This window comes from Bacillus rossius (genome assembly GCF_032445375.1).
Source record: "Bacillus rossius redtenbacheri isolate Brsri chromosome 4 unlocalized genomic scaffold, Brsri_v3 Brsri_v3_scf4_2, whole genome shotgun sequence".
In the NCBI taxonomy this organism is placed as follows: domain Eukaryota; kingdom Metazoa; phylum Arthropoda; class Insecta; order Phasmatodea; family Bacillidae; genus Bacillus; species Bacillus rossius.
Genome location: NW_026962011.1, coordinates 39,383,266 through 39,406,074, shown reverse-complemented (window position 1 = coordinate 39,406,074; position 22,809 = coordinate 39,383,266). Strand labels below are relative to the sequence as shown.

The following is a 22,809-nucleotide window of genomic DNA, read 5'->3' as shown; positions in this document are numbered from 1 at the left end:
AATTAATATTCGTATAGAAACTGCGGCATATGCCGGACTCCAAGTTGAATGTTTCTTTGCAACGAAGGTAAACTAACACGTGGAAGAAATAAGAGAGTTTTTGCCATGGACTTAAATTAATTTTTTTTTTTTTAATTTTTGTTTAGTTTACCGAGATTATTCTTGTGTATTCATGTATGTTCAAATTAAGCGGACACAGTACCCGTAAATTTACGAATATAGCTGTATCCCTGCTGGATAATTTGAAACCAACGTTTTTCGTAAATTTAAGGTCAAATTTTAGCGTTGTAAGCGGCTAGTTGATCAAGTTTACATTTTATTTTAATCGCACTAGTGACTAGTAACAAAGGCGAGACAGAAAGAAAGACGGACATACTCTCAAACATTTTATGTCCGTATTTAAGGAACGGGGCATTATTTTTGCAATAATTTTATTCAAAATAAACTTGACAGCAGCGGCGGCGAGGAGGTTACACGAACCATTAATCACTAATCTCGAGATCAGTCAGAAAGAAGAAAACTCAAATAACGATTTAGCAACCAAATATTTTAACGGTCCACTTTTTTTTTGTAGGTACAGGCAATGGACGACAGACAGCCTTTTTCTAGTGGTGGGTTTCTTACATACTAAAGCACGCACGGGGGAAAGAGCGTTATATCACTCGCGTAAGCAAGTAAACAAAAAAAAAAGGAGGAATGAGAAATTCGCTCACTGTATCTACGCAGGTGCCGCTTGAGACAAACTTGCAATCTAATCGTTTCTCCATTCCCAAAAAACCATATGCCCGACTGCACCATGGGTATCAGGGGCGTGCCTGGGGGGGGGGGACGAGTGGGACCGGACCCCCCCCCCCTCCCCAGGGCTAAAAATATTTTAATATTAAATTCATAAAACTGACTTTTATGAAGTTACGGCCAGTATTTTTAGATAGCCTAAATCAGCAATATTGAACACATATTTTTCAAAATTTTCCCGGGGGCAGACCCCCGGACCCCCCCAGGCCCCCCGGAAAGGCCCTAACCTTCTGCCTGACCCCCCCCCCCCCCCAAAGAAAAATCCTGGGCACGCCACTGATTGGATATACCTGCTATTTGTTTGAGCCTATTTACACGGATACTTGATCGGTCCTAACCGGATGTATTTTTGTTTCTCCAGGAGCGAATCGCTCTTCGGGGAACCCCTCCGCCGTCAGAGGAACAGCGCTGACGCAAGCGCCGCCCTGGCGGGTCATTAGCGACCTCCCGTCGGCCTTGGTCTCTGGTGGGCTCCCTTCCCCGGCCTTTCGGCGGACCAAGGCCGCTCATTTCCGGAGTATCCCCCCCCCCTGGTGCCCCGGGCCAAGTCCCGCCGCCCGAGGGACCACACCAACAGCGGGCTGAGGCCGGATCCACAACAACAGCAACACGCACCGACCGCAAGAGTCTCCAAACATACTGATTCACACGGGAGAGATCGGCGCGTAGGAATAGAAATTAACATAGGCCTGATTTATTTCTACGGACGCATGGCGCAATAGCAGAGTGGTGTGCCATTTCGGTGGGGGAGCTTAGGAACTTGTTTGTATAAAAATCGCCATGATACAATGACACTATAATGTAAAATACACCTTCCCCCCCCCCCCGGCTCCTGATTCGTCGATCTGCTACCGGCAATTTGCCGGTTAAATTACCAACTTATTAAATTAATTCATCACATGTAGGTACTTACGCAGTACCTTTTCAAGCATGGCGTAACGTACACAACAATTTAAACAAAGCTATATATATATATCGTTGAACAATAATCCCCTTGAAAAACTAAAAACCTGATTAGACTCAGAACTAGTGGCAACCTTCTTTTCACAGAGGAGAGAGCCAAACTCGCGATCGTGCATCTTCGGTTGTTTTTTTTTTTTTTGTTAATTGTAAATAAATATTGCGGTGTTGATAAAAGGATACTAATGAATGGTCAATTAGGTTAGGTTAGCTACATTATAACTACTTTAAAAACAATGTGGACGGTTGATTTGGTTAGGATAGCTACATTAAAAAAATACGGAGGAAAAAAAAAAACACGAACTTCTCGGGGAACTTCGGGTTTTGTCTCTCTCGTGTGTGAAAAGAAGGCTGCCCCAGAACTGGAGGTTGCGGACGTCACTGCCGCCTGGTACACTCGACCGGGCCCCGGGGCTGACTAGCGAGTGCCATGTTGTGGGCCTCGCACAGAGAAAAAGGTTTGTTTGAATCAAACAAAATATTTGTTTATGTATGGCGGAATAAATACTTACTTGGCGGAACAAAAAATATTTTGTTAGTTTAATCAAACTCGGTAAGTAACAAAAAATAATTCGTTACATCTAACCAAATATACATTTCAGTTGACAAAATATTTTTGTTGGGTCAAACAGAATCTTTCCTACTACAAAATATTTGTTAGAATTAACAAAATATATTTATTTCGCCATGTATAAACAAATATTTTGTTTAGGGAAACAATCCTTTCAGTGCGGCCCCTGGGTCCAGCTGGCGGCGATGCCAGCCGCACGGGGTCGCCTCCTCGAGCCGGCGAGAGAGAGAGAGAGAGAGAGAGAGAGAGAGACACACACAACACACACACAGGCGCTCACCGCGAGGAAGGAGTCGTCCAGCGCCTTCCTCTTGTCGCCGCGCGCGACGATGACCCCCAGCGGACTCCACGCCGACCAGCGAGTCTGCGAGCAAGCACGCCGCGCACCCTCTCAACTGAGGACCTCTCGGCAAACACAACCATGGTCCCGAACATTCTCAACACTTGCGTTTTATCGGTCCATTTTTGTGGTGTTCCCTGGTGGGCACGCATGGAACCAACTTTTAAAACGAAAACAACAATGGTCAGTACGACCATTTGCTTTCAGCAAAAAACCACCATTGTCCACAGTATTGAAAGCAAAATTAACCAATGTCATAATTGCATTATTATCACTGTAACCTTATCGTAAGATGTAACCATTTCTTGTGTTGTTTACTTGTTTGTTTGTAACTGCTTTCCTACATCACCAATCAATCAATACAGTATTTGTTTTGAAAAAAAAAAAAAAAACATCATTACAGAACCAAGAAAGTTTAAATCCTGTATAACTATAGGTATTTGAATATTAATGTTGATCAAAACATCAAAGTGTAAAATAGTTTTTATTTTATGTTACAGTATAAGTTTCATATAATTTACCAAAGAGCAAGCAAGAACTTCCTTTTTTGCTTCTCCCGAAAAATTTCAGTTTTGCAAAATTTTAAACTAAGAAAAATCCGCTGTTTGAAATCAGTCGAGCATCGATCTAACACAGGACTCTAATTCGATAGATTCTAATTGAGTTTCGGCTATCCCGATTTGCTTCCCAAAGTTAACAAAAATCACTCCAAGCAAATGGCGTGATGGTTTATCGTAAAAAGGGCATGGCAGATTACTTTAAAATAAAATAATTTGTGTAATGGGTAAACTATATAAATTTAGATAATTATTTTTAATGATATTAATTTGTATTTAACCCAACAAAGTGCGTTGTAAAGTGAAGTTAACAGCAGTTATAGCAGAACGTCCCCACTCGACTGTCGAGTGGGCAGAGGCTTCAATATCAGGCCCACAGCTGGAGACTTTAATGATTGATCGTTACAGGAACACACTTGAATAATTCAACATGATCATTATGGTCAACATAACTTTTGCGTGAAAATGATTTCAAGATGCAGTATATTTGTTAGTGATATTCACCAACTGCACTCTCTTATTACTCACACACTTTGAACATTTATTTAATATGTGGCTAATCAGACACATTAAAAATCACGTTTGGTTACCGTTAGCAGATTAAATCAAAGTTTTTTTCCCCCTTAGAAACTAGCTTGTAAGAGTATTCATGCAGATTCAATACAATATTTGGTGTAATAGTAATTGCTGCAGCTTTGTATCTTTTTTTTTATTCCACAGAAACCTATTCTGTACACAAGGCACAAAGTCCTTCGCAATATTGATTTTTAATGCCGAAGATTAGTCCAGCCATACGTTATTTAAATGATTCATGCAATGGAAAAATTTTGATTTAATGCAGTTTTTTGTACATACGCCATTGCAATTTTGCACTGTTTGTCATAGAAAAATTTCGAATATAAAAAAAATAAAGATAAAAAATTCTCAGAAAACAAAACTGAATCAGCTGATATCGGACAAACGGAACAAACGATGAAACTAAACGAGTACCATGGACAAAACAACGACGATAGCACTGACTAACACAGACGGTATCCAAATGACAAACAGTGCGAAACTGCAATGGCGTATGTCCAAAAAAAACTGCATTAATTAGTCCAGTCATTTTTTTTTGTTTTGATTCGAGTTCACTCAAGATAAATTCAGGAGTAGCGCCCTAATACCGAAAGCTCACGATACATAACACAAACAGTGTGACTGCCAGTGGCCTGAGGGCCAGCACAGTGACGAATTAAATAATTGCTATAAGTCATTTGCGAGGCAAATCCTACTGCGGTCGTGCAGGCAAGGTAAAGAAAAACACGAACACTACAGAGAAAACAAAACCTGCTAGTTACAAAAAAATTTCCTCCACATTTAAATATATTTTATTATGTTTCTAGGAAGTATTTCCTCATTCCCCTGAAGACATCCTTACCTTCTGGTCCAGTTTGCCGACATCCTTCTCTCCAGGAAGTGTCCTTCCCACAGGAGTGCCCTCTGAAACACGCACACCGTCCTCATCACACATTTGAGCTATGAAACTGAAGCTGTTTCGAGTAAAAACTGCCTTAATCTACTGTTGTAAACATAGAATGACCAAACAACCAGACCAGTTTTTTTTTTTCTTTCCCGTCCACGTGAATAAACCGTGGTATCATAATGAAGTAATGGGAGAAGCAATGAAAAAAGGTGGCCATTACAACTTTTTTTTTTAAATCTTATGTAATTGACTGTCATGGTTGTAAAATTATTTGAACAAGGACAAAAAAAATCATGAGTATAAAACAAGCATCCTTATTTGTAATAACCAAGAACATGTTTTTGTCGTCGCTAAAAAAATGTTTGTTACATCATTACGGGAATTGTTCAAAATGACTTCCATCAAAATGTAACCCTCCGGGGCGTATGCGGAGGCCTGTATTCGGGCGGGCGGAAGTCTGGACGATTCCTGCGTAGAGTAGCAATATAGTAGACGTGCTGGTTTTTATTTATATTTGAACATCCTATGCACGATAAAAAAATCTTTTTAATGAAACGATGAAAGTTTCGAATTTTTTTTCTGCGAAGTTACTTAAACCGGTTGGATTATCGTCTATTCCTGTAATTATCATACGACGTGTATATTTTCAGGAATTGATTGAAGAGAGTGGTTTATGATTGTTTTTTTAATAATTCCTAAAAGCTTGTAACGGGAGTCACTAAAACATCCTATTAAAAAAAAAAAATCAGCAATTTTCACAGGCAACTAAAGAGCTGAAATGCAATCAGCTGTAATTTATTTTCTGACGGAATATTCGCTGGTTAAAGATGCTTTGCGTGTCAGTGAGCAGTATCGCAAGATATCTCGCAAGCAGGTTTTCATAAAGTTAGTTTTTCCGATGAAAATAAAGCGATTACAGCGTCTCAAGGCCGGCCACTAACATTTTGAACCATGCCAACCACATACTGTACCCCCGTAGATCCAGCCAATGCTGCAAGGTTGGCACGAAACTCCAAATGCGCGCATACACAGCATGCAGACACACAGAACTTGCGTGCATTTTATACATTCTCCTGTACTAACAAGGGGAGGAACGACTTGGGCAATTGACTTCGGGATGAGTAGAGACCTGCAAAATTCGCGGATTCTTTTCGTGATATACTACAATTAAAATAATTATACCTTAGCGCTGCTTCTGCAATTGGTCCACTGTTAATCTGGAGTAATGAGAGCCAATTAGAGACCCTCGCTCAAAGAAGTGTCGAATCACAGGCCACCCAGTCGAGACGACTCACAAGTCAGTAGCCAATGAACAGGTGGCATTTTACCCGAGTGTGTAGAGTGTAGTAGAGTCTATCCTGGAGGTCATTGAATCCGCGAATTTTGCAGGTCTCTAGGGATGATACTCGGTGTATAAGTAGTATTATTTTTAGGGTGTTCACCCCTAAAATAATAAAGCGCATTGGCCAGCTACTTCCGAGAAAAAAGCATATGAAAATTTAACTACAGTTTATATACTAGTTAAGTTTATCTCCGGCCAATGGTCTGGGTGGTAACTACTACTTGCTTACCAACCAGTCTCTTAGGTTCCAATTCCAGCTGACAACACTTTTGTAAATAAAATAAATAAATAAATCTCTTTACAAATATTATTAATTTAAAGAAAATAATTTATTTATTTAAAAAATATATTATTACATATTAATTGATACTTATTCAAGGATTACGATACATTGCCTACTTATGTAATTAGAGTTATTCCTCCAAAATTTACTACTCTTGTTGAACATTGCGACGTTTATTTTTATCTAGACAGGTAAACAATCAAATAAAGAGTTTACAGAATTAAACTTATTTAATCAAACAAAAACGAGAAATACGTTCCCGTGAAGACTGTATCAAAATACAATCAAATAGGTAGCTCATCAATCGTCATCTCCCATTTTGAATAAAATATTAAGATATGCTTGGTTCGCTTCTAAACTGTAAGAAAATAGGAAATATTTCCTAATGTTAATGAAGTATGTTTTCCAACAGAACTACTTCAGCAACGTTTTTTCATGCAAACAATCTTTTATTAATTGTGGAAGGAGCCAGAAAAGTTTTGTTTCCAATGTTTTTACGATAATTAACATCCAGGTTCTTGTTTGTATAACAAAATATACGATCAAAAATATCATCAATAAAAAATCTAAAATTTTAATTATTGTAAGCACAAATTATAACTATTATTATACCCATTATTATTTTCTATTTAAAATGTTGAATTATTACTGTAATATAAATATCAAGTAATATCTAATAAATATTTTTGAAGTTATACTTCATTAGGCGCTTTATGTAAAAAATAATGAGAGCAAATTCTAAGATGCGCGCGCATCATGCAACGAAATTTTAAAATTATGAGAAAAAGAAGCTACATATAAAAAAGGCTACGTTCAAATAAAATCTATCTATATATTCTTTTAAATCATAGGCTATAACTACTTTAGTGATTAATACTCAATACTGGTACATATCATGAAAAATATTTATTTATTGTGAAAATTAATGATAGAAATTGTGTTTATAAACGTTTTCAAGTGTATTTATATAAGTGAGATTAGGTTATACTTATTTAAGCGCGTTATGACAAAAATTATGGGAATGAATTTTTAACGATACGCGCGCAGCAAGCAACAGACATTGAATGGATTTAAAAAGTCTACATACAAATAAAAATTACATATTTGCTTTTAAATCATATACTTTCGTGATAAATATTGAATAATGGTCCGTATAGTCAAGATATATTTATTGTGAATATTTATTAGTGAAAGAAATTGTGTTCATAAACTTTTTCAAGATTATTTTGTAAGTGAGGTTATGTACCCGTATGTATAATTTATTTGAATTATAAATTTTTAGATTATTATTTGATAAATAATTAAAATTAAAAATTATCTAATTTTTTTAGTAAACTAAATAAAAAATTTAATTTATATTTTACTAACAGTATTTATAGGCCTAATATAACTCCAGTCATTTTATATTTTATTTATTTACATAATTGTATGCATGCAAAGTTAAAATAAATTGGTTTATACTACGCCAAGTAATTATAACGTCTGACGTGTGTACATATTATTATGTAAATATTATATTACGTACACGCACCCCTTTTTTTAATTTTTTTTTTTTATAAAAGTGATCGTCAGAGAGAATCTAAACCCGAGCATCTGCGCGGCAAACAAGTACGTTACCACATAAGCCGGAATAGGCTGGCCAGTGTACTTCATTAATCTAAGGGGTGAACACCCTAAAGTAGAGACATGCAAAATTCGCGGATTCATTTCGCGATGGGCTAGCATCAAAACAACTATACCTTCGTACCGCTTCTGCGATTGGCCCACATTTTATCCGGGGAACTGTGAGCCAATGGGAAACACTAAACCAAGAAAATGCCGAATTACAGACAGCCTAGTTGAGACGTCTCACGCGTCAGTAGCCAATGAACAGGTGTTATTTCCGCGAGTATTTAAAGGACTGTGGAGTCTATCCTAGAGCTCAATGAATCCGCGAATTTTGCAGGTCTCTACCCTAAATGTATACTACTAATACCTAGAGACCGGAAAAATTCGCGGATTCATTTCGTGATAGGCTGAAATTCAAACTTGTGTACAATTCTGCTGGTTCTGCTATTGGCTCGCAGTTTAACTGGAGCTCTCTGGGCCAATGAGAGACTATCGACCGAAGAAGCGTCGAATCACAAGCTACCCAGTGGAGACGCCTCACAATTTAGTACCCAATGAACACGCGTGTTTACTTGAGAAATGCAGAGGTTAATGGAGGCTATCCTAGAGGTCATTGAATCCGCGAATTTTTCCTGTCCCTACTAAATACCCCGAAGTGAATTACCCTTGTCGTGCCGTCCCCTTGTAAGAGAGTGAGAGAGCTTGCGAACGCAAGATGCCAATCCCGTGAAGACGCCACGCGAACCTGGGTCGGACGTGGCGAGATCTGGCGCCATGAATATTTATCCTCCCGTCACACCGGTCCCCGACGCGCAACGGTAAACGACGCCAAAGACGGCCGGGTCACGCATGCGGCCGCCATGTTTCACGCACGAGGGAGATGGTGGCGCCTCGCGGGTCCACACAGCTCGCAGTCACAGCACAGCAGCTGACTTTTCAACCAACAATTCCACTCAAAAAGATCGAACCGGATCTTCGTAGAAAAAATTCCGTATTTTGACTCCCGGGTATGGTTACCAGACACTGATAATAAAAAAGGAGGACATTTCACTAAAAAGGAGGACAATATATATTTTTTTTAAAAAGCCATGAATTAATTACAATGGAGTACGATATTTTACAATGTTTTGGCATTTAATACAGTTTCAGTATAAAGAATCAAACAAACTACGCATATACAGCGTATTAAAAACACGTGCTTCTGCATGTGCTGCTACCTGTCAAGCTGTCATAGAACTACTTACTAGTGGGGTGACTGCGGACAGCGCATTAGCGCGCACCGCGCGCTTTACTCAGAGTGTAACTGCAGGAATTATCTCACTTTATAAAAAAGCCGGACATTTTGGAGCATTAAGGAAAATCCGGCCGGACGCAAAAAAATACATAAAAAGGAGGACATGTCCTCCTTTTGCCGGACGTCTGGTAACCCTACTCCCGGGTACTGTCCATCGGTATGTAAACAGGAGGAAGAAATAATTGTGGTTTTGCAGGTCGAAATCTTTACCGATTTTTGAGCTTATACACCAGGATTATTCTTGTGGATTCAAGTTTAAAGTGAACAGCAGCTGTAAATTAACGAAGATAACGAGAAATTTACGAAGATCTCTGGATAATTTGCAACCAATGTTCTTCGTAAATTTAAGGTGAAATTTTGCAACAGCGCGCGAGGGTTTGTCACGTAGTGGAGGAGCACACATCAGGCTGTAAGAACAAAAACAAACGGGCTTATTCCTTCTTAAACCAACTGCAGCAAATGTTATTGATAGAGACCTGCAAAATTCGCGGATTCATTCAGTGATAGGCTAGAATTAAAACACATATATCTCTTAGATAATTTTGTTATTGGCTTACTGTTCATCTGGACGAATCTCAACCAGTTATAAACCCTCAAACAAAGAAGGATCGAATCACAGACAAACCAGCTGAGACGACTCCCAAGTCAGCAGCCAATGAACTTGCGTTATTTTCCCGAGTGTACAGGGGTATGTGCAGTCTATCCTGAAGGCCATCGAAACCGCGAATTTTGCAGGTTTCTAGTTATTGAGTAGTTTCCGTTTCCAGTTTACCGCATGATTATTTATTTTATTTTGGCCGTTCTTGCGAATTCATTTTGCCGCATAAGAGCCTGTAAGCACTCAGCTACGGCCTTTCTCTGTTAACTTAATCTCACTTACTTCAACGACAGTGTTCCAGTGACGACTATAGAATATGATCTCTCGCTAGGGGCGGGCAGTTTTCGCGAATAAAAATATTGAACGCCCATTAGACCGCAACTTAGTATGCATACGCCCGCGGTTTCTTCCTTGTGATTGGCGGCCGTCTGCAAGAGAAGCCACTGCCCTATATTTGGCCGGGCCATTCAGGACGCGCTAGCTTCAGTATTGGATGGCTGTGATTGGTGGGCTGACAGTAGACATGCGCCTGACACATGCTATGCTACAGTGTTTTAACTCTCAGCTGGTATGGAAAGATTTTCGCAAAAAATAAATGCCTAGAGTTAGAGACCGGAAAAATTCACGGGTTCAATGACCTCCAGGATAGACTCCAATATCCACTACACGCTCGGGCAAATGCCAACTGTTCATTGGCTGTTGACTTGTGAGTCGTCTCGACTGGGTGGCCTGTGATTCGACACTTCAATGAGTCAGGGTCTCTAATTGGCCCTCAGTCCTCCAGATTAACAGCGGACCAATGGCAGAAGCAGCACTAAGGTATAATTATTTGAATTTTAGCATAACACGAAATGAACCCGCGAATTTTTCAGGTCTCTAGCTATGACGATTGGATGGAAAATATTTGGCCACTCCTCTCTGCGACCGTGAGCCAGTTAACCGCCAGCTAGCAGAGCAGTGCCCGAAACACGACGACCGTCTTGCGAGGAGAGGTTTCGCAATTTATGTATCGGCCAATAGGTAGGGACTGGAAAAATTCGCTGTTTCAATGGCCTCTAGTATGAACTTCAAAATCCTATACGTACTCGGGTAAACGCCGCGTGCTAATTGGCTACTAACATGTGATACCTATTATCCGGGTTGCTTGTGATTCGATACTTCTTCTTTTTTGAAGGTACTCCATTATCTCAGAGCTTTTAAGATAAACTGTGGTCCCATCACCGACGCAGCAAAGACGTAGAGTTTAGATTCTAACCTATCACGAAATGAATCAGTGAATGATTCAGTCTCCACCAACAGACAAAAAATTATGGGCAGGGAAAACACATGACTGTGAATTTTAGACTGACACCAAATGAATCCGGGAAATTTCCGGGTCTCTGACTCGCACTGTTGGAAAAGATAATTTTTACATGGCGTAAGTTATTTTATGACTAGGGGCAGGCATTTTTTTATGACTAGGGGCAGGCATTTTTTTATGACTAGGGGCAGGCATTTTTTATGACTAGGGGCAGGCATTTTTTTATGACTAGGGGCAGGCATTTTTTTTATGACTAGGGGCAGGCATTTTTTATGACTAGGGGCAGGCATTTTTTTTATGACTAGGGGCAGGCATTTTTTTATGACTAGGGGCAGGCATTTTTTTTATGACTAGGGGCAGGCATTTTTTTTATGACTAGGGGCAGGCATTTTTTTTATGACTAGGGGCAGGCATTTTTTTTATGACTAGGGGCAGGCATTTTTTTTATGACTAGGGGCAGGCATTTTTTTTTATGACTAGGGGCAGGCATTTTTACATGCTTTATATTAGCTTCACCTGTATGTTTGTCTGTTCGTCTGTAACTCTTTCGACTAAGAGTGAGTGCCTCATCACTGTAAAATGTCCCACCAATTTTATTACGTTCGTTAGCTTAATATACAAAAAATATGGCACAAAGCGCCTCAAGCTTTTTTCTCATTTATACTAGTATTGTTTATATATTATTGTCATAAATTAAATTTTAATTCGCGAATAATTCTGAACGGCTATTAAACTGCAACAAGGTATGCCCGCACCAGCGGTTTCTTCCTTGTGATTGGCGGCCGTCTGCGAGAGAAGTCGTTGCCTTTCTTGACTGAGCCACTCAGGATGCGTTTGCTTTCGCACTGAATTACTCTGATTGGTGTTGTATTAATCAACATGTACCTGAAAGAAATTCACCCAATCACGGAACACAGACGGTGCTACAGTGTTTTAACTTATAACTTTTCTCGGAATCTTTTCGCGAAATATGCATGGCCCTATTTATGACGAATGTCGGACGTTCTGTCTTGCGATACGCGTTTCCCCATTGGTGGTGTTGAGTGCGGAACGGTTTATATCGCCGACCACAGCCAATAATAAAGTCAATGTTGAAAATATCGACACAGTTCATCGACACCTATCGAACAGTCAAATTTTTCCACTGTAAAGCACGATACCGGTAAGCGGTCGTGCAATCGAATTACGTGAGACCAAACAGGAATAACTCAGTATTATTTTTATTTGGTTTATTGAAACCAACACATCACTTTTATGCCAGCATGCTTATTTAGGGATGAAGACTTGAAGGAGGCGAAGGGGGATTGAAACTGCAACACAAACTACATACCTACTTAATAATTAGAGACATGCATATTTCGCGAAAAGATTCTGCGACTAGCTGAAAGTTAAAACACCGTAGTATCATCTGTGTTTTGTGATTGGGTGAGTTTATTTCAGTTCCACGTCGATTGTTACAACACCAATAACAGTAGTTGAATGCGGAAGCAAATGCGTTCTGAGTGGCCCGGTCAAATAGGGCAACGACTTCTCTCGCAGACGGCCGCCAATCACAAGGAAGAAACCGCTGGTGCGGGCATACCTTGTTGCAGTCTAATAGGCGTTCAGATTTATTCGCGAAAAATGCATGCCCCAATAATACTTTTAACAGCAAAAATCCGCGGATTCATTTTGAGATAGGAAACAGTGACAAGCTTACACCGCTGTGCTGTTTCCGCTATTGGCTCGCCAAATAAGTGTCGAGTCACAGGTTGCCCGGTTGAGACGTCTCGCGAATTGGCTGCCAATGAACAGGCGATATTTGCCCGGGTATGAAGGGACTTCGCAGTCCATCCTGGAGTCCATTCGTTTAATAACATAGTTATTTTCACCAATTTTAATATGGAAAGTGTCACAGACAAAGCTTATTAATGGACGATGAGACCGGAAGTGCCCCAAAAGTCACTTCTTTTTCAAAATCACAATCAAAACTGTTTGTTTACCAGGCTCATAAGTACGACACCTAAACTTAGATGTAGAGACCTGAAAAATTCGTGGATTCATTTCGTGTTATGCTAAAATTCAAATAATTATACCTTAGTGCTGCTTCTGCCATTGGTTCACTGTTAATCTGGAGGACTGGGGGCCAATTAATGACCCTCACTCATAGAAGTGCCGAATCACAGGCCACCCAGTCGAGACGTCTTACAAGTCAGCAGCCAATGTACAGCTGGCATTTGCCCGAGTGTGTAGTGGATATTGGAGTCCATCCAAAAGGTCATTGAACCCGCGAATTTTTCCGGTCTCTACTTAGATGAGATAAACCCAATTGAAAAGCGCACTTCCTCTTACATAATTAATATTTGTGTCCTTACTAATATTTCACTTGCAATCGAACACAGAAAAATTCTCGCCGAAGTGAGAGCACGCCTAGGAGGTCGGCCAACAGGAAGGCGCGCTCAGGATCAGATCGAGTAGGTACTGCAGAGTATAGAAGTCACGTCCGTCTTTAATGACCTTCCGAGGAGGAAAAAAAAATGCCGCACAACGTAAAAAAAAAAAAACAGTGCAAATGATTTCTTTGCGAGATACACTTCATAACATCGTTAGCTGCGGTGTTATCCTCCCCACCCCGCACATTTTTTCCCCTCCTTTCCCGAGAACTGAGAACAGGTCATTTAACACGGCCTTTTAATTAGGTTGGCAGACGTGATGTCTTGCATGTCTGCGTACCTTTTTTCGGGAGGTTATCGTTTGGGAATTTTTCCCGCCACCAATTGTTTTTAGGTACAGTAGGGTTTTCCCACGTAATGTTCTCATGCTTGTTACACACTACAGTCCCTTGTATAACGCGCACTATGTAGCGTGAAAGTTGTTACTCCCCCCCCCCCTTCCCCACCTTTTGCGAAGAGCACCCGCGCACGTCCTTGCGGCAACTCTGCGCATGAGCCGCACGAAGGAAGCACTGGGATCGCATTACGGAACACTGGACGAACAACCTGACTTCTGTTTACCCGTGTCCTACCCACATTGCCTTGATCTTAGTTTTGAGTATCTGCGCTGTGCAATAATAATATAATAAATAATATTTCTAACAAAACGTTTTAAAACCGATTAAAAAATGGGGGGGGGGGGGGAAATTATCTATCCCCGTAACGTTTTATAATCCCATACAGAGTTTAGGGAAAATTTGTGACTGTGAATTTTAACTACGTATCTATAAAAATAATTGTAATATTTCACACAAAAATTTGATGCGCTTACAAGAGATAATATTAAAGAGACAAGCCGTGACGGACGCACCAAACGACAGTGCGTGTCACATTCAAAGCAATTCCATCTGTTGATGAAGTTCTGAACTAAACTGTTATCAGCGCCGTTAGTTCGCTAATCGCCACTAGCTTTGCCAAGCGGACAGGTCTCGCCCAGAGGAAGTTGCTTAAACTTTCCTCTGCCATTTAATAACTTGCTCGTTACCTATTTTTTCAGCTTCGCGCGGGCGTATGCAAGTGTCAGAGCTTCTCGCTGTGACCACGCAGGTGTGAGGCGTAGCGCGACCGTAGCCCGGGCACGGCACACCTTTCACCACCTCCCCCGGCGCATTCAGAGGCGAACAGCCAATCCCTGCCACTGGTCGGCAACATGGCGGGTGGAGGACCCGACCAATGCGAGACTTCCACACCGAGGAGTGGCCAATCAGACGCGAGATCGCCTACGCAGTTTCGCCGCAGTCCTTATTTTCTTTTGAGTTTGCAACCTCGGGTGTTGTACCCGTAATTTTATTGGAGCACGCGTACACCTATATTTAATTCAAAGTTATATATAAATAAGGTTTAGGTTGGATTTTGTAATGTTTAACTCTTGTTTTTATTTTTTGAATTCGGCTAGGATTTAAGTTTGTTTTCCGTGCACATAACCTATTTTATCGTCATTTATTTTCTTGTAAAGCTAATGCCCAAAACTGGTTGAGTGTAACAGAAGGCGTGTCGTCTTAACTTCGCCACGTACAAAGATGTGAAATAAAATAGACCGACGAGTAAGAATGCACCCCAGGAAGTAAAAACAACAGAATGAATGAACCAGGGAATTAGGTGGCTGAAATGCTATTTATTCTTAATCGCAATCAGTAGAGACATGCAAAATTCGCGGATTCATTTCGCGATAGGCTAGCATCAAAACAACTATACCTTCGTACCGCTTCTGCGATTGGCCCACATTTTATCCGGGGAACTGTGAGCCAATGGGAAACACTAAACCAAGAAAGTGCCGAATTACAGACAGCCTAGTTGAGACGTCTCACGCGTCAGTAGAGGTCAATGAATCCGCGAATTTTGCAGGTCTCCAGCAATCAGACACTTTGAAGAAAACTTGAGCAGCGGCCATCCAGCCGTCTCGTGTGCATCGGGTTCACTGGAGTCGACGAGGGTGATAAGTTGGTGACGGGGAATTTTAACTGGGAGGAATGGACGGGTTCTCCAAGAACCAAACTCACGGTAACGTCCGCCAAGTTACAACTAAAAAAAAAAATCTGTGTTTGACCCTAGCCGGGATCAGAACGACGAGTAACTCTCTCTCTCTCTCTCTCTCTCTCTCTCTCTCCCCTCCCCCCCCCCCCAAGCCACCTGGGTATCGTCGCTCCTGCGTGATCACTTACTCCATGGCCCAGGCTTTGTTTTCGCGGCTGCTGGCGAACCCGGCTTCGTGGGCGCGCCTGCGGTACGTGCAGGATACAGGGGGGGGGGGGGAGGAGGTGAGAGGGGAGAAGCCACGCCCCCCGCCACCGAGGTGCGAACCGCACCGCCAATCGCGCGGCAAGGTCAGGCGCGGCACGACGTGGCAGCGCCGCCGGCAGTGTTGCCAGCTCGCTGCGTCCCGGGCCTGCCCGCAGGTTGTTACATTATCTCGACACATACGAGTCCCAGGAGCGAAGGAGAGCGAGCGATATGCGACCACCACCTGCCACCTGGTAACTGGTAGCACACAAGGAACTCCAAAATGGCAGATGAACCCAAGTTTTAATGGCGCACCTTCGAAATTGTGAAAACCATTTAAGGTTCTCACCAAGTCAGGGGTGTATTTGTGTTATAGTCAGGCTGAGTGATAAGTGTGATGCTCGCTGGTGTTTCTAGCGCGGTATCGCCTCTAAGCTCAAGGCTTTGGAACTAGCGCGCTCGTCATTTGAGCGGAAACCTTAACATCATGTGGCGGAGAAATAAATGTAACGGTCTAACGCAAGCCTCTTAGGCGCTTTCAAAACCAATAGCGTGGTTTCTTCTGAAGCTATGCACACCGTAAGTGTACCCGGGCAGGCGGGACCTTTCAGGAGAACAGACATATGCATAGCATCTAAAAAAAAAAAGAAGTTTTGATCCGATACATTTTGAATGACGCTAGAACAAGAGAATGATGTCCCGTATTTTATGCGAAATTCCACATGTGTGTTTGTTTCACGCAACTTGAAGATTAATTTCATGGGAGGAATACTCTCTGCATCCCACGGGTTGGGTACACAAATGTTCCGGTCACTGCGTACTTGATATTCCGCCGCCTTCTCAGCGGCGGTGGCCGGAGAGCAGCCTACCCATCAGGCGCTACCTACCAACAGTACCGACACCAGGTATCACTGGAATGGTTTTATCGTACAATCTCTCGAGCGCAACGCGCCTTCTAGCGAGAACGAGTGGTCATTTCTGACATTTCAGTACGAAGTTGTGCAGATAAAATCAATCTTGACGTCCCTGTACCACTTTGAGAAGAACGTGTGCTGGAAATTTTTTTCAAAACAAAACGTGGAAACTAAATTTAGCGGCCTAAGCAGAAAAAAAAACGCTTTCAGTTTGCAAAATACCTGCTGCACTTACGGATGTGCTGTTCTCAGGGGCGCAGCCAGGGGGGGGGGGGGTTTACGGGTCCAAACCCCCCCCCCCCTCCCTTAGCCCCAAATCTTTAATTAAATTTCTTATTCATCACTCAAACAAATTTCATATTAAAAATTGATAAAATTTTTACCATTACAATATTTAAATTTAAGTACCAAAAACTGCTAAAATAGCACTATTTTACACCTTAAAATCCAAATTTTCCCGGGGGAGGACCCCCGGACCACCCCGCTTTAATACGGGGAGGGGGGGGCACATGCTTCTTAACACCCCCCAATACACAAATCCTGGCTACGCCACTGGCTGTTCTACGCTGTAACTTGCGCCTTTTAACAATTCACATTTCCCTACAGCTTAGTAACGCTAAAGCCAGTTGCAACTAACTGGTGATAATATTACGGAAGTAATTTTTTTGGGGGGGGGGGGGGAGGCTGTATCCGGAGACGTCGTCCAGTCGGCGAGTCGCGACTTTCCAAATTTTACTTAACGAAATACAGTATTTTAGATACATGTAAAATAAAATTCATTACTTTACAAAGTTGTGTCTAAAATATTTGTGCACTATGGTGTATATCTGGCAACAGCGCGCACCGAAACAGGGACAGCGCTGATGGCAGAAAACGTGCGCTGGAAAGAGAGAGTGAATGTCCGTTATAAAGCACGCTGCGACCTGAGGAGGAGGCCCGCTGAACATGGTGATGCCCCTCCTTCTGATCAGAGCGACAATGATTCACACGCGACATCATGCATCTCTCCTGCTCCCTCAAGCACACTCACCTCTGAAGCAAGGGTTGTCGAAAGCATAGTCGTCCTTGCCGTTCTCGGGGTCGGTCACCAGCACCAGGTGTCTGGCTGAAAGGAAGCAAACAAACAAAACGTTACGTCATCTCGTTTAAGCCAAAAAAAAAATACAAACTTACACACAGGACGAAGTTTCCAGGGTATGAAATGGCTGGAATACATGCAGAACCCACAAGTGAAACATGGTACACAAATACGGGCTGTGATCAAAAATACGCTGAACAATTTTTATTACGAACAAAGTAATAACCTTCCACTAAAATTTGAACTGATCGCCTTCAAAATACTCTCCTTGGCTGGCGATGCGCACCTGTACTGATGTTGGTCCATTATTTGGAAGCATTCCTGGAAGTGGACAGAAAAGGAACCTTTTGTTCGGCCAAAAACTCGTCGATCAGAAGCGAGTTGTGGTACGGCGCGTTGTCGTGATGAAGTGAGGAAGCCAAAAGACCCATTTTTTTTTCTGGTCTCCGTTTCGCAGACAAAACTGTCAATGCGTTGTTCGAAATCCATGACCATGAAACGCGACAGACACTGTAAACACGACCCTACTCTTCTAGCTCTGGAAGAGGACAAGTCACAACTTGTTCGGATTTGACACGGATGTACCGTCCGCAGTTCCCGCTATAAAAATTCATTTCACCGTATTTTTTTTAAATCACACCTCATATACAGCTTTATTTTTATATCTCAACAATCAAGGCTGTCAAGAGAAACAGAGGACTCGGGAACAACGAAATTGGTGGGGCTCCCTTCCCATTACTTACTGCACAACTTCACAAACCCCTCACAATTTTATTTATATATATATATATATATATTTAAAACTTAAAATGTCACCGTGATGGTAGCTGTAAATGTGTTCTGAGCAAATGCATCATTTGCAAGGTTCTCAATGAATTCTTATTATCAATGGAATTACAGTGTAAAGTCATGGGTTAAAAAAAAAAAACACGAATCTTAGCCGGGCCCCCTGGCGCACGGGCCTAGTGGAATGATTCCCCCCCCTCCCCCCCCCCCCCCAACTTTCACACGTCGGCCCTGTCGATATTACAAACGCTCTATTTGATTTCTGTACGCCGTGCGGGAAAAAAGATGGTGGAATTGTTTGGACTACTTCACTCACTCATTTAAAACCGTTTGACACATACAAATACTGGCGGTAACCAATAACAAAACTGAATTTTCTCAGCGAGAAAAGAAGACAAGATACTTTTGAGATGTGGTCTTTATTGAAATTTTTCATACAAACAAAAACTGTCACGTTTCTTGAGTAGGTTTTAAACTCACTTTTTCAGTAGTATATTCATCTCAAATGAAAAAAAAAAATAATTTGGATGCTATTTATTTTTATAGAATGGCTAAGATTATTTCTGACTGACAAGAGCAAACCGTTTGTGCCTGATGACGGGAATTTGTGTCAGTTCCCGTAACGTCATTTTTTTTCTCTGGAAGCTTACTGTGATCCGTGTTCGTCTGTGCTGTCGTCGTTGTGTTGTCAGATTATATGTTTAAATTAATCGCCGGGTTCACATGTGTGTCTGTATTATCGTTGTTGTCCAAGGTTGTTGTCTGTAGGTATTCAGTGTTTTTCCTTGCAACTGTCTTGTCGCTGTCAGCCACTGTGTTGTTTTGTCTGTGTTGTGAGATTGTTCTCATTCCTTCCACGGAAATATCTGTGCTGTTTATATTTTAACATTTGACATCGTCTGGTATTGGCTTGTTTTCTGTGTGTTCGCGTACTCATCGTTCTTTGTCCGTTATCCATACGTTCTCTCTTCGATATACAGCGTACACTAGCAACGGAGTGTGTCATAAATGATGATTTAAATTGATGGCAAATACGTCACGATTGTGGTATTTGGCTGTGATAGTTAAACATTAAATTAATGATTTTTTTTTAAATATCAAGAGTAAATTAGTCTAGTCAGGCAAGTTTCTGTAATGCAAGGTCCAGCTACCGGGACTGCAACTGTGTCTCTCGCGAGTGGTGTCCGCTGTGGAGGTCGCGGTAGCGTGTAACCAGATGGAGACAGGGACGCACCACAGCGCCGAACGTACAATAACGCCGAAAACCATAACGCCGAATGCCAAATTGACTACAACGCCGACAGCTAGAAAACTGCTGTGTACCACAACACCGAAATACACTAACGCCGAAAAATGTCATTGCAGGACTGCCACAAAGGTTAGGTTAGGTTAGGTAAGGTAAGGTTAGGTTAGGTTAGGCTAGCCTAGGTTAGGTTATGTTGTGGTACATTTTTCGGCGTTACTGTATTTCGGCGTTGTGGTAACGACCCGATGGAGACGCCAACAGGAAAAGCGCGCCGCGGCAGTGATCCAGGCGGCGGGGCTCAGCGAGCAATAACTCTTCGCTCGCGAGAATTGCTCGAGCGGTTGCTCGCCCTGGCAGGGACGAATCACCCCGCGGCGAGCACGGGGCGGAGAACTGCCTCGGCCGTCGTTCTCGTGAATAGCGTCAGCGGCGTTGTTTCCCGGTCATGCCCGCGCATGCGCCGACTCCCACTGCCCCCCACCGCCTCCAGGGAACACGGGCTGGCGGCGGGAAGGTCGCCCGTCGCAACCAATAGCGCGAAGACGCGATGGTGCCACAGCAAACAACACATGCAAGGGCGTCGATAAGGGGGGGGGGGGGGGGGCTAGAGCCCTAGATATTCAAAAAAATGTAGCCAAATGCAAAAAAATTACATACTTTCCCCACAACCCCCCCCCCCCCCCCAAGCCATCGGCTGGCGACGCCCTTGAACACATGCCCACACAAACATGTAACTTCTCCCTGATGTTATCAGAACAGAAATTTCAAAAAGTGGCGTACGAATGCCGATTCTGGCCAATTTACATATTTCTTGTGGGACCAGACCACTGCTTGATGGCTTGTCGGCTTGCCTTTCGTGAGGATTCGCGCATGTTCGGGCGTGTCCGCCTCTAGATGCCTATGATTTGGAGCTCGTCTATCATCTGCGGTAACTCTCGCATTCCAAAGGCGCAATCCTGCACTTGTTTAACAAGCCCAAATAGCACAGATGCTGTCGTAAACTATGGTTTTAAAAATGTGTATATACTCAAGATTATTTTGTTTTATTTATTTATTTAATAAATCTATTTAAAACATTTAAAACGTGTCTATCATCGCTAGTCTGATTCAACCAGAAAATCATTTGGTGTTTTTATCTATCCAGATTAGCTCAAAATTACTTAGAATGTCATTTTCCAAGGGAAAATTACCGTTTTGAGGGAAAATTTTACGGTTTTTGTTTCCCAAAACTATCCATTATTTAATGTACGCAAAGCAGCTTAAAAGTCCAAACGCTAGGCTTTTGTCTTGCACTCAGCTGGTACTTGACATCAGGCGCAACTTGTCACCTCGATCTCGGTTTTGCCTAAAATATCAAAAAATTAACACAATATATTTAAAATTTATAAAAAAAATATTTGATTCAAAATACACTTAAGTCATTTAGTTCGTACTCCACAGCTAGAATTATCGAGGGCAAAAATTAATTATTTAATGAAAATTCTATAATAATTCAGAAAAATTTGATTATATTTTTAATGTAAATAATTGTACAAGTTTTTTTAAAAATAAATTTAATACGTATTTAATAGTTTATAGGAACTAAATGCCAATTTTTATGTCACCCCTAGCATGAACTACAAGCGCTAATCGTGTTCATACAGTTTTAAATTAATCGTTTCCCAAAACCTTGAAAAACTCAGGTGTGTAAGATTGTGGTAAAACCAATTTTTTTAAATAATTTCTAAGTGATATACATATATATAAGTAATAAATGTCAAAGGATACAAACAAAAGATTAATTTAAAACTATAAACAACACGATTACATGTTCTAAGTTCGTGCTAGAGTTGACATAAAGTATTAAAAACAGTCTTAAATTTATAACATCTGAATTTACAAAATAGGATGTTGGTATGTATGTATGTATGTATATATGTATGTATGTATGACGTCGATAAACTCCGACACAGTTTGACCCATCGCCATGAAAGTAGGCACGTCGAAGTGTTTTTTTTGTTTTTTGCAAAGATAAGTTTTGTCCATTTTTTGTAGCTTGCCGCTAGATGGCGCTGCAGCGTTTAAACTTCTAAACCGTTCAACAATTCGCCATGGGTAAACAGAAAATCATAGGTCATAGACATACAAACAGCAATTGCGAGTAATTTCTCTGTGTCTACCACACTGTCATATAGCGCTATTTATTTTGCTTTAACTCGCGAACAATAGGTATATATCACCCTGTGTTCAGCCCGGGCAACGCCGGGTACTGCAGCTACTATTTTATAAAAGATGATAAGTTATATTATGAATTTAGTTAAAAGGAGCAAAAACACGAAATTATGGAAGCAAAATAATTAAGGATACTACCCACTAAATCAGTGGTACGGGCTACCACAAGGAACTCCTTGGCTTGGCAGGTCACAGCCACGCCTTTGTCATCCGTCAGTGTTCTGAGCTGTCACTGGTATTGTCAGTGTCACCGGAGACCTGATTCTGCTAGGACCGATTGCAGTGCCGATTGCGATCCAGTTGGCCTTCGCGCTGTAAGCCACACGCACCAAATCAAGGGTCAAGTTCCAACTGGAATGTTTCTTGACGCCATGGGAATGCCATGGAGATAGTACTTTTTTAGAATGACTCACTTGTCTTTTAAAATAGAAAATTACCACATTGAACTATTTTTTTAGAGATAGCAAAACATGAGTAAACCAAAGAGGTAAGAAGTTCGGGAGCGCTCGCGCGCGCCCGTGTGTGTAATCTTTGCCATGTTAATAATTACTTCAGTCAAAATATGAACAAGCTCCCTCCCGTTACCCATTTCGATAGCAAACCATTTTTTTTCCTGTTATAGTGAAGTTAAACGCTGATTCATTGCCGATGTGTTGTCGATATTACTGGCATTAGTGGTGGGAGGTCAGTCTGCCGGCGGCTTCTGTGGAAGAAGGATCTGACATAATGTTTTTTGCCCTCAGCGGGTTCGAACTGAGGACGTAGTGAGTTTT

At 41.6% G+C, this 22,809-nt stretch overlaps 1 protein-coding gene across 1 annotated transcript in view; it reads right to left on the bottom strand.

Annotated features, from left to right (window-relative positions):
* Positions 1–22,809, bottom strand: part of LOC134541775 (uncharacterized) — a 106,164-nt gene that overhangs the window by 17,185 nt on the left and 66,170 nt on the right. Inside the window, exons 2-4 of the mRNA XM_063385439.1 lie at positions 17,746–17,820; positions 4,641–4,702; positions 2,607–2,690 (exon numbers count right to left, since the gene is read on the bottom strand). Coding sequence (XP_063241509.1) covers positions 2,607–2,690; positions 4,641–4,702; positions 17,746–17,820 — 221 coding nt within the window. The remainder of the gene's footprint in view (positions 1–2,606; positions 2,691–4,640; positions 4,703–17,745; positions 17,821–22,809) is intronic.